Genomic DNA, 12,758 nt, shown 5'->3' with positions numbered 1-12,758 from the left:
TGCTTCAGACACAAATACGCTGCCGAATGTCACAGTGCCCCCCGCATCACTGAACCTCTGCACAGTAGACACAAACTCAGTATTTTCTTTTCTCAGCGCAGACATAATTGATGAAAACAGCGTACCAACCTTGGTAATCTCGTATTATAGAACCCTTTGTAGCCGATGACATTTTCTCAGGTAATTATAAGATCTTGCTCGGAAAAAACGATTTTTTCAGACAGCCACTAGGAACGGCGATCTTAGCCTCTTAGCAATTTGTGATCCATTTAAAAGGTAGAAAGAAAAACATCTCTCACAACTGCATTCCTAGGAAAAAATGGAGACTGTCTGGAACTTTCCAAGAGGAGACTCCTAACGCTGGAATGCCTCATTTGTTTCCCCTGAGGGTTATACTTTCTGACATATCCCATATTTTGTCTCGATACTCAGAGGAAACGGAGGCACTTTCCTTTCTACTTTTGGTTAAGAATAAAAAAGCCGGAATTTCTCTTCCCCCTCATAACTTACATATATTTTAAACACCATTTGAAAACTGGGTCCATGCAGATTGCCACTCTCATCTTGATTATGCAGTCCCACCCCACTAAATGTCATGTCACTAAAAAAAACATTTACCGCAAAAAAGTAAAGTTTGTTTTGTATCAGTGAGAACGAGTTTTCGTACAAGGCTCCCTTTCTGTCACTAGTTCAGCAAGCTGCGAGTCGTCACCCAGCTATGGACAAGACACATTAAAAACTGTGCTGGGGAAACTGTCGTAGTTATAGCACACCGAAAGAGGCTACAAAGATGAACACTCCAGCTAAACTCATGTAAACGATTCTCGCCTTCAGATGAGGAGGCAGCCAGATACCGTGTGAAACCCTGGGCCTTGTATTTACAAACTGGATGGTAACATAAAGTGCGCCCGTTTCAGGAGGAAATGCTAAATCCAGACTAGATCCACCAGCAGAACTCATCTACCATACTGTCCGGATCTGGCAACATCTCTTTACTGGTGTGTTGTTAAGGGAAGCCAGGCTTATTTGTCTTTCAAAATCCATCTGCCCCCGTTGATTGGCTGAAAGAGGGATGGCCTTGTCGGTAGTTCACAATAGGTAGTTTACATTGTACACCTATTACAACAGTTACAGGCAATGCATTTGCCTCTGTAATTCACTGTTCGAAATTCATTTTAGTGACCCCAAAAGCTGTAAACATATTTTGAGGAAGGCACAGAGCAATATATCGGAAAGAAGATAGGAAAAACATACTGCCTGTAGTGTTAACTCAAAGTGGCATTCCATAGAGGCCAAGGTTGAATAGGTCTGGAGACTAACCTACAGTTTTACATAGAAGTCTCTGCACCAGAAGTAATGACTTGACTGGGCCGCCAGACTTAAATGTGCTCCCAGCCAGGAAATGTCATTCCTCCATGCATCCCCTGACAGATCCTTGCCTCTAATATGTTAGGGACGGGTGCAGAGCCAAAGTCTCTCCTCATTTCCATGGGGAGGGAACAGCACACTTGGATCGTGCCAGCACCATGTGTGTACAGAAGGATCTGTGCAAGCTTCTCTAGCCCAGTGCCCCGGTGGGGTAGAAAGTGAGCCAACATGTCTGTCTCACCCCAGGGCACTTCCCCTAATATGGCCAAAGTTTGCTTGCCCATTGCACCAGCCTCAGCTGCAGCAGAGAAAATTTACATTTACTTGGTCAGAATGAGAATCCCTCCACTGATTACAACCCTTATCCATTAGTGTATACTTCAAATAAATTCAGAGAAAACCATCTGTTACTTAAGCATGGAAAGAAACTGCCAATATTGTTTCATGAGAAATGTCTTTTTACCCTTTTATAGTGTGCCTCACGCACAGATGACATAACCACTGAATGAATGAATGCCTTGCTGCAGAAGCCTGTGAACATTCTGCCTAGCACAGGTTTAAACTCCTTCAGGTCCAACTTCGTCTCATGTCCTCGCAAGGTCAACAGAACTAGTGCCTTTGAGTTCGGTAATGGTGGTATCTTCTATTTACAGGGCTACTAAGCTGGAAGGGGTCAACAAGCACTATATAAAAAAATAAGTTCCTTTGTCGACGATGAAGACTTCTAATTCACGGGCACATGCTGTTCCTTCAAAACAGATATATTCTGGGGTTTCAAATAGTATTAGAAACATGATGCATAGGCAAGAGGCAAAAGGCAATTTTGGCTCGATACTTCAGGGAGCAATCAGCTCCAAACAACAACTCCCTGAACGAATAAACTTGAGTAACATGAGGTTCTGCCTGGTAGCTAATTCCCCTAGAAACAGTAGGGGTAATCCCCCACAGTTACAGAATTGCAAAGAGCAATCATTTAAAAGCTCGTAGCAAAAAATGGATAACTCGAACATAAAAAATAAAACCAGTCCCATATTAAAAATTCTAAGCTGGAACATAGCAGGTTTAAAAAACAAAATGGAAGATAAAGACTGGGTTGAATTTATTAAAAAACAAGACATCAGCTGCTTCCAAGAAACTTGGTCTACTCATGCTATTGACCTAGATGGGTTCGCCACCTTCCACTCACCTGCAATTAAGCAAAAAAAAGGAAGACCCTCGGGAGGTCTGAGTATTTGGATTAGAACTTCATTACTGAGGAACTCCGTAGTAACTCACACCGTACAAAGCAAGGGAATCCAGACGCTCGCAGTCAAATACGAGGAATGGTCACTTGAAATAGTAAATGTGTACTTCCCACCTATCAGCCGGGCTCAAGTTACGCCAGGGGTGCGGCTCCTTAAAGAACATATCCTAAACAAAAGAACCATGGATCGGAGGAACCCAGTACCAGGTCACATGAACAATCGCTCTCTCCAACCTTGTAAAACCTTTTTATTGATATGTGGTGACTTCAACACTAAACCTCATTCTATCCTCTGGGACGAACAAGTAGCAGAGGAAGATTATGCTTGGAATATCCCAACGCCTCTTATCCAACGTTGTAATGACTCCAAGAAAGGAGAATTAATCTTTGAAGCATTAATAGAAGGAGGACTTCGCACATTAAATGGGAGAACAAAGTCAGATAAAACCTTTAAATCTACCTTTCGAACTGGAAAAAGGCAAAGCATAATTGACTATATGGCAATAAACATCGAAGCCTGGCATTACGTCATCGATATGGAAATAAGGGACAGAATCGAGAGTGATCACGACCCACTGCTAATGGAGATAGTCCATCCGGACACGAGCCCAGGGAAGGCGGAGTCTCCATTCAACGGAAATAGCCTAACAATAACTATGAGACCAAACAGGAAAAACATATTAAGGTCAAATGAGGATGAACCTTATATGAGTGTTCCCAGCCAAACCTGGTTGTCATCACTTAGCACGTTCCTAAACCCATCAGATAATGACGCTATACCCCTCCTGCATAACTTTAATAATTTGCTACTGCAAACAAAAAAGGAAAAGATCAAGCATCCTCAAATCAATCCTAAAATGATGGAGGGCTGGTTCGATGAAGAGTGTTTAAAGCTAAAAAAGACCTTATCACAAGCACTGAAGAACCGGCACTTGAATGATTCCAACAAGCAACATTTTCATGGATGTAGGCAACAGTACAAAAAATTATTAAGATACAAAAGGAAGATATTTCCACATAAACTTTGGAAAACTTTACTGCAAGCAATAACGGCAGGGAACTCCAAAAAGTTTTGGGAGATAGTCAGGTGGGGATGCGAAGGCCCCCCGAAAAACCTAGAACTGAATATTAACCCTCAACTTTGGGTAAAGCACTTTACTGCCTTGTATCAGGAAGTGGCCAAGACAGAACCAGAGATGACCATTAACTCAAACATCCTCACTCAAGGGCTGGGAGGCAGAAATCAAGCAAAGTATTTCCTCTTCAAAAGACCCACGCAGCATCTTCAAATTGTCTTTTTAGATCGGTAAACGGAACCCAGAATGTACTAGTCTCTAACGAATTTTCCAGCACAAATTCCACGCAAGTAGCCCACGTCATTCCACGTGCAATGAAGTTAATACCGGAATTCAGTGAAAAAGAGATTAAACAAGTTATCCTCCTTCAAAAGCCGCATAAGGCTGCAGGCCCAGATGGCATCCCTTCAGATGCTTACCGTAACCAGCTAACGTTATGGTTACCTGCTCTAGCCCGTCTATTCAACAGTGTTTGGCATTACGAGGTAATCCCTCCTTCTTGGAAGGAATCAATAATCGTTCCAATTCACAAAAAAGGGCCTCGGGACATGGTGAGCAATTATAGACCTATCTCACTGCTTGATAGTGTTGGAAAGATTTTTGCCAAATTGATTCAGTCGCGTCTAGACCAATGGCTAGAGGACGGAGATTTAATATCAACACACCAAGCTGGTTTTAGGAGAGGCCAAAGTACAACAGACCAACTCTTTAAGCTAAACATGATCTGTGCTAAATACGCCACCCTTAAAAACAGTCCATTATACCTGGTCTTTGTGGATCTCCAAACAGCCTTCGACAGCGTAAATCGCCAAACATTATGGCAGCTATTGTCGGACATGGGCATACAGGGAAAAATCTTAAGGCTGCTAATTCTATTGCATACAGGAAACACTGCCAGGGTCAGATATTCTACGAGAAATGATTATACGGCCAAAATTCCAATTGAGCGAGGTGTAAAACAAGGCTGCGTTTTGGCCCCAACCTTATTCAATTGTTATATAAATAAAGTAAGTCAAGTTTTGAAGGAATTAAATCTGGACGTGCCAAAACTAGCCAATGAAAGTATACCTATCTTGCTCTTTGCTGATGACGCCGTATTACTGGCAAGAACAGAGATAGCAATGCATGGTCTACTTAGGGGCTTCGAATCTTTCTGTACCTCAAGGAGCATGGTAATCAATGAGGGGAAAACAAAGTTTATGATTCTCAACCAAAAACAGACGTTGCAATCGACTTTTAGGGTAAATAATAAGCCTTTGGCCCGAGTGGCCTCCTATGATTACCTGGGCTGCAGATTAGATGAAAAACAGACATGGAAACCACAAATCTACAAAAGCAGAATTTCCTTGGCCCAACAAGCCGGAGCAGTACTCAGATTTGCAAAGGCTACAGGCAATCACTCCGTGAGCTCCGCGCTGCTTGCATACAAAACAAAAGCAAGAGCCGCAGCACTTTACAGCGCAGAGATCTGGGGATTCAGAAAGATTCCATCAATACAAGTAACCGAGAACACATTTTTACGCCAATTACTTTGTCTAGGTAATGCTACACCAATGAACGCAATAAGAATTGATCTACAGATGAGAAAGGTTGAGGACTACATCGCTCTGGCTCCAGTAAGATACTGGATCCGTATTTGGACAAAAGAGACTCTCAAACCATTCAGAGACGTACTTAAGGATATCATGAAGCTGCAAAACCACCGGAAACTGCCCTGGTTCAAACATATTTCAACTATCCTGGCTGCTATCGGCCAGGATGACTTTTGGCTCCATCCTGAAAAAATCGGAAGGCCTAGTCTTGCTGTCATAAAAAAGGCATATTGGGAGCAAAAGACAGAGATTATGTGCGAGTCATTTAGCCCTTTATTCAAGCGGTATATTTTGTTTAACCAAGAGCTTAAACCAGCAATATTCATGGACAGTATTTATCCGGAGGAAAAAAGGGCTCTCTACTTTAAATTCCGTATGGGCACACTACCAGTGACAGCGGTGGTCAACAGATGGCAATCCGCTCCTCCGGGTAGTTTAGAATGTTGTCCATGCCTTCATGGTGGTCCGGAAACACTTTCCCATTTCCTTTTACTATGTCACTTTACGCTCAGACTCCGTAAATTGTACCTTCGTCCACTTTTCAGAACTTTCGGAGTTAGGAAGTGCAAGGAGGCGGAAGCGCTATGTATGCGTTCAGATGAGAAATACATTGTGACAAAGGTCTCAACTTATATCTTGGAAGCATGGAAATTACGTCTATCAATGCACCTACAGTTGGCACAGGCACAATAGCCTATGTTATCCCGTACCTATTTAGCTTGGGAAATCGGTGCAGGGTAATGTAAACTGGGTTAGGCCTCGGTCTTTTATTAAATGGCTGGAAGGCAATGCAAGGCCCCAAATGACTCGTCCCATAATAAGACATTTTAAATATTAGATTCATAATGTTTTTCTAGAATAAGTTAAGTTTTTATGTAAATTATGGTCAAATCAGGTTTTACGATAATGCATGGTAAATTGGATACATTTTGGCACATGTTAAATCAAAAATTCAAGCATAGTTCCTTTTATTGAGATGTTTTTATTTTAATGTGATTTTTATTGAGTTCGAGGGATTGATATCTATTGTGTGATTATTGTTAAGGCCGGATAGGCTAATAACAATTAAATAAATAAATGGTAAATGGTATTAGAAACTGTGTAACTCTTATTATACTTTTTCATACGAATATATTCCTATGTGCAAAAGTATTTTAGGTCAGGCCATGATAATCGTAATTTACTGTCACTTACAGTCAGTGGGACTTTAGTGTAGCTGGGTGCGGCCTAGTTTATTCTGTGGTGCTGCTACTGTTCAGGGTGCAGTCATGCACCGGACATGCATGGCACCAGTGTACCGAGAAGTTACACAGCTAACATGCACACAGGGAACAGAGCTTCAGAACAGCTGCAGCTATGTAGTGCGCTGTACTCGGGATGCGTCTGCAGTGACGTATGCTACGGTGGCTCTGCTCACCTCTCGCCATGATGAGGTATACCAGTCCATACAAGGCTTGGGCTGGCATGCGGCCTCTGATGGAGGCTTGTGCAACATCGACTGGCAGTGGAATGGTCGCAGGAGCCGCTCATCTCGGGCGTCCACGCATTGCACATCACGCACCGTTGTGCCCCCGCCGCAGTTCCTAGAGCACTAGAAAAAACAGAAGGTGTACATGAAGAAAATGGAGTGTACTGTGCTCTCCCACAAAAAGCCGCAGTGTTGAAATACAGACCAATAAAACAACTAAAATTCATTACTGGTACTCTCGTTTATGCAGTTTTTTACTAGTCACCGTGCATGCTTCAATAAAGTGTGTTGGTACTTCAGAGAAAGGCAGCTGAATAGAACTCTGATCCAGTCTGATCCAGTCTTTACCACCTCACCACTCGTCTTCAGTTTACTTATTACTTCAATAAGGAGGCATACTGGGCAATACCAAAAAAAGACAATACACCACAATCTAATGTGCTACCCATGGCTTTAATGATCGTAGAACTGGAGCAGATTCACTGCGATGCGGAAGCCAGCAGGTCAGCGCCTAATTTTGCAGTGTAGAGAGGTCCATCACACCAGAGGGTGCAGCATGATTGATTATATGAAAAGAACCTAATTTTGCTACTTTACGCATACCTGACAACACCCAGAGGGCCTCTGATCAAGAGACACTCATCTGCCTGTCCATCTGCCCTGAACCAAAGGAGGGCCCACCTGACTGAGGAAACGCTGGTGTAAAAACCAGCATAATCTGACTATCTGGGATCTATGCAGGAGGTGTGGTAGCTTTTATAGCCACAAAACAATTCTCTGACTTCCTATAAGCAGCCGTTCTACTCCAGTAAATGGTAAAGACTAATCCTTTCTGGACAGAACGGTGAGCCTCTCGCTAAAGGTTTCCAAGAATATGCCCCCACCATCCGAGCATGGAACCAGATTTGGGGATTTCCCAAGGACATATATCTATGATAGACATTCTCAATAACCTTTTCAGTCTGTCAGAATAGTAGTGTTATTGTGAAAGAATAGATATTTAAGAACCTAGCATGCTTTCTATCCTTTGGGCAATAGATTTTTCTGCAATAATGCCTAAGCTATATTTATATATATATATTTTTAATATAGACATTTTTTCTACAAACTTATGATTTCGGACATTCATCTCTTTAGATGATGTTTTTTGCAAAGCTGTGGTCCAGTACTGACACTTTTTAAAAGAAGTAGCAGCAGTCTGTAGGTTTGTAGGGAACATGTTTGAGACACATTCAATGTGGGGGTCCCGTGCTGGTAAATCGAGGGGCAGCTGTTGAGTGTGGCAGTTTCTCTGGAACTACTTCATAGCGTCCCACCTGCATAACTGAGGCATCTGCCTTACATGGAAGCCCATATCTTAGGTTCTACTGAAGTTTGCATTGCATTTTAGTATATCAGGTTTACAAATCCCAGAAAAACCTCACACGCAATAAATCGTATTTGAACACACTCTTTGACACACGCATTGACTCCATACAGTCACCATCGCTTTCCACACGTCTACAAGATCACAGATTCCTCATCCAGAAGCCGGTTCCTGTCCTAACAGGCAGTAGAAAAATCAGGAACAGTGCTGCGATTCCCAGGTTAAGGAGAATGCCCTCTGGAGACGTGTATTTGCCTCCAGGTCTACCGCCGGTTCACTCGGAACAAGAATTAAACTGTTGCTTCACTGGTGTCATTTGGAGACAGTGGTCTTGTCTGTGTGTAGAGCTCCTCTTGCTTGAGGATATCTGGTGCACGCAGAGGGGACTTTATGATCTGGTAATTTTTATCCCCATAATTTTCTTCTTACAGTTCTCCTGGGTCCATGAGGGGTACACCCTGAGGATGCATCCCTGGATCTGCTTTTTAATCGTGCTATCTGTGAGTGATGTAGCTGACACAGCTGGCTCCATGGGCGTAATCATTGCTGGCTAGACAGTGTTTACATGTCCTCTGATGACAACTGAAGTCTTGTCTTTGATCAGTACTTTAGAGTTTCATAGTCACTGATTTACCCAGCAAGATCGATAGATGTTGCGGGAAACAACATCATCCACGTTCACTCGGGTTACAAGGAACATGTTGTCAGTGACGTCAAACAGAAGAAGCCAAAGCTTTTTCTTCTCTTTCACCGCAGATGATTGAGAGAGGTTCTACCATTAAGGTTACAACCAACGTTGCCTGGACTTTTATAAATGATTTACAAAATGAGTATTGGCATAACTCTGCGAGTGGGTGTGCCGGTTAGTCGTTAGTGCATTTACAGCTCCTTGCAGAGTTGCTTCTCCTTTAGATCTATAAACTGCTGTCACCTTGAGCTATGGAAACGGTGGAAAATATGAACTGCTGAAACTTGCTTTGTCATGGATAGGCTTGGCGAGGTACAATTGTCTATTTCAGCAGAATAACAGTGTATCCAGACCCAACTTCTGGGGCTGTTTGATTTGCTAATTTGCGGTGTTGTTATTAACTTAAATAACCATTGAAACATTTGAGTCTGTAATACAACACATACATCCTTCTACAAAGCTCCAAATTAAAGGACACAGTCTTTCTGCGAGGGGCGAAGTAATATTTTAAACAAACAAAAAAAAAATCAAATTGATTGTCTTTGTAAACACAGAACAAAGGGCCAAACATACATGTGGCATACATTATAGGCACCTATACTAACAAAAATGGAGCTCCTAATATTTTATGGCTACATCTAGTACCCAGAAGTGCTACTAAAAATATTTTTGAAGTGACATGGGGTAGGGAAATGTTACATAATTAAGAAACTGTACTCTCATACCAAATGCAATGTCAAAGTAAAAAAACACGAGTAAAGACATTAAATTATGTTAGGCTTGCTATCTAGGCCCCACTTCAGTTAAGTTTTCAGCCCCAGGGCTACTTATAGAAATGCAAAAATGAACTGCCTCCTTTACGTGGATAAATTGTTACAAACTCTGGGCACCCTAGAAAGTAGATTGCGCTCCCCTAATAGGGACAAAACAAAACAATAATTAAATTAGTAACTTTCAAAAGAGAAAGGCAATAAAAAGCAACAGTAAATAAACAACACACTTTTTATTTTAAGGTGGTCCCTGGGACAAATGATAAACTACTGCTCCGTTGACATGTTTTCAAAGATCTACTCAGAACCAAGATTAAGTGAAAAGGGACACGGCACCACATAAACCTAGGGCGCACAGAAATATGCCTAGAAATGTAGGCTGATCACTCTATGGCTAATACCTGTCGCCGCTGGATATAAGGGGAACATTACCGAAATTCAGAGCTCATGTCAGCCAAAGTCATGTTAAGGCCTTTCACTTTAAAGCCAATAATGTCCAGCAGGAGGATAATAACAGGGGTGTAGAAGACAATCAATTTCTGGGGGGGACAGGGACAGCCTTGGGGACTTTCAATCAACCCTATTAAATCGCTTGTTGTTTGCGAACTGCAGGCTCCGATAAATATACACAATCATATATATTGGAAGTGAAATAGGGAGAAAGGAAGGCATGTTTTCGAAGTCTGAAAGTATCTTTTATTGTTATTTACATTCACAAAGTAATTAGCTCAAACGTGAAATTAACATGTTGATTAACCTTGCATCTTCATGCACCAAGCAAATAAAGGTAGGAGGGTAAAAAGGAAGAACATACCCTTTGCGCCCCACACCCACCATGCCCTTCGCCTCATGCCAATTGGAACCGCACTGGAGATATCAAAAGCGATTAGGTACAAGAGTTGTAAACTGTGCTCGGAAACCATACAGGGAGTGCAGAATTATTAGGCAAATGAGTATTTTGACCACATCATCCTCTTTATGCATGTTGTCTTACTCCAAGCTGTATAGGCTCGAAAGCCTACTACCAATTAAGCATATTAGGTGATGTGCATCTCTGTAATGAGAAGGGGTGTGGTCTAATGACATCAACACCCTATATCAGGTGTGCATAATTATTAGGCAACTTCCTTTCCTTTGGCAAAATGGGTCAAAAGAAGGACTTGACAGGCTCAGAAAAGTCAAAAATAGTGAGATATCTTGCAGAGGGATGCAGCACTCTTAAAATTGCAAAGCTTCTGAAGCGTGATCATCGAACAATCAAGCGTTTCATTCAAAATAGTCAACAGGGTCGCAAGAAGCGTGTGGAAAAACCAAGGCGCAAAATAACTGCCCATGAACTGAGAAAAGTCAAGCGTGCAGCTGCCACGATGCCACTTGCCACCAGTTTGGCCATATTTCAGAGCTGCAACATCACTGGAGTGCCCAAAAGCACAAGGTGTGCAATACTCAGAGACATGGCCAAGGTAAGAAAGGCTGAAAGACGACCACCACTGAACAAGACACACAAGCTGAAACGTCAAGACTGGGCCAAGAAATATCTCAAGACTGATTTTTCTAAGGTTTTATGGACTGATGAAATGAGAGTGAGTCTTGATGGGCCAGATGGATGGGCCCGTGGCTGGATTGGTAAAGGGCAGAGAGCTCCAGTCCGACTCAGACGCCAGCAAGGTGGAGGTAGAGTACTGGTTTGGGCTGGTATCATCAAAGATGAGCTTGTGGGGCCTTTTCGGGTTGAGGATGGAGTCAAGCTCAACTCCCAGTCCTACTGCCAGTTCCTGGAAGACACCTTCTTCAAGCAGTGGTACAGGAAGAAGTCTGCATCCTTCAAGAAAAACATGATTTTCATGCAGGACAATGCTCCATCACACGCGTCCAAGTACTCCACAGCGTGGCTGGCAAGAAAGGGTATAAAAGAAGGAGATCTAATGACATGGCCTCCTTGTTCACCTGATCTGAACCCCATTGAGAACCTGTGGTCCATCATCAAATGTGAGATTTACAAGGAGGGAAAACAGTACACCTCTCTGAACAGTGTCTGGGAGGCTGTGGTTGCTGCTGCACGCAATGTTGATGGTGAACAGATTAAAACACTGACAGCATCCATGGATGGCAGGCTTTTGAGTGTCCTTGCAAAGAAAGGTGGCTATATTGGTCACTGATTTGTTTTTGTTTTGTTTTTGAATGTCAGAAATGTATATTTGTGAATGTTGAGATGTTATATTGGTTTCACTGGTAATAATAAATAATTGAAATGGGTATATATATATTTTTTGTTAAGTTGCCTAATAATTATGCACAGTAATAGTCACCTGCACACACAGATATCCCCCTAACATGGCTAAAACTAAAAACAAACTAAAAACTACTTCCAAAAATATTCAGCTTTGATATTAATGAGTTTTTTGGGTTCATTGAGAACATGGTTGTTGTTCAATAATAAAATTAATCCTCAAAAATACAACTTGCCTAATAATTCTGCACTCCCTGTAGTTCTAATAACACTTCTACTCCTGTGTGTGATCTTGGGAAGCTCAGCTCCACATCAGTCATAACTAGAAACATTTCAACTGAAGACGCTCTTGGAGTTACAGGCTATATAAACATGGATTCTTTAATCTCTGTATAAACTGCAGTCACTAATTTCTTTAGAATCGGCTGTTTGTGATGCACCAAGTCACTGATTATAAAGAAAATACATCAGAAAATGACTATGATAGGGTTATTACAGTCGAGTTCTGACATTACAATGCCTTCTGCCAGAGCTAGCAGCCAAGGTGAAAGGCAGATCAGGTCGCAGAGCATAATTAATGCAGCTGTTTAAAGCAAAAAATGGAATGTTGCTTTTCTTTCTTCTGCTCTACTTTAATAACTTGGAATGACAGAAGCTATGCACTAAGGTTTTAAGTAGTTTGTGGGAAAGTTGGTGGTGTGACCATGTATTATATGAGGTAAAATACCCCCTGCGTACATAAGGATATTGCACGTCACCTTGAAGTTCATACCTTATAAACAAGCATTGGCAAAGCCAATAGGTCTCACCTATGCAAGTTCTATTGCCTTTGCCAATGTGTTTTAGCCATGCTGTACACTAGTAAGACTACTATTCAGCATGGCTCAAAGTTAATGGCATAAAGGAGAATGATGTGTCATCGACTGGTGTGGCGTAGTGTCATGGAGTAAGTAGAGT

At 42.0% G+C, this 12,758-nt stretch overlaps 1 protein-coding gene across 1 annotated transcript in view; it reads right to left on the bottom strand.

Annotated features, from left to right (window-relative positions):
- The window catches only part of ADAMTS7 (ADAM metallopeptidase with thrombospondin type 1 motif 7), a 431,623-nt gene that overhangs the window by 57,137 nt on the left and 361,728 nt on the right, over window positions 1-12,758 (bottom strand). Inside the window, exon 21 of the mRNA XM_069222951.1 lies at window positions 6,697-6,870. Within this exon, the coding sequence (XP_069079052.1) occupies window positions 6,697-6,870 (174 nt within the window). The remainder of the gene's footprint in view (window positions 1-6,696; window positions 6,871-12,758) is intronic.

The sequence above is a fragment of the Pleurodeles waltl genome, chromosome 3_1 (genome assembly GCF_031143425.1).
Source record: "Pleurodeles waltl isolate 20211129_DDA chromosome 3_1, aPleWal1.hap1.20221129, whole genome shotgun sequence".
Lineage (NCBI taxonomy): Eukaryota > Metazoa > Chordata > Amphibia > Caudata > Salamandridae > Pleurodeles > Pleurodeles waltl.
The sequence above is the reverse complement of the archived record's forward strand: the minus strand, read 5'-3'. Positions and strand labels throughout refer to the sequence as shown.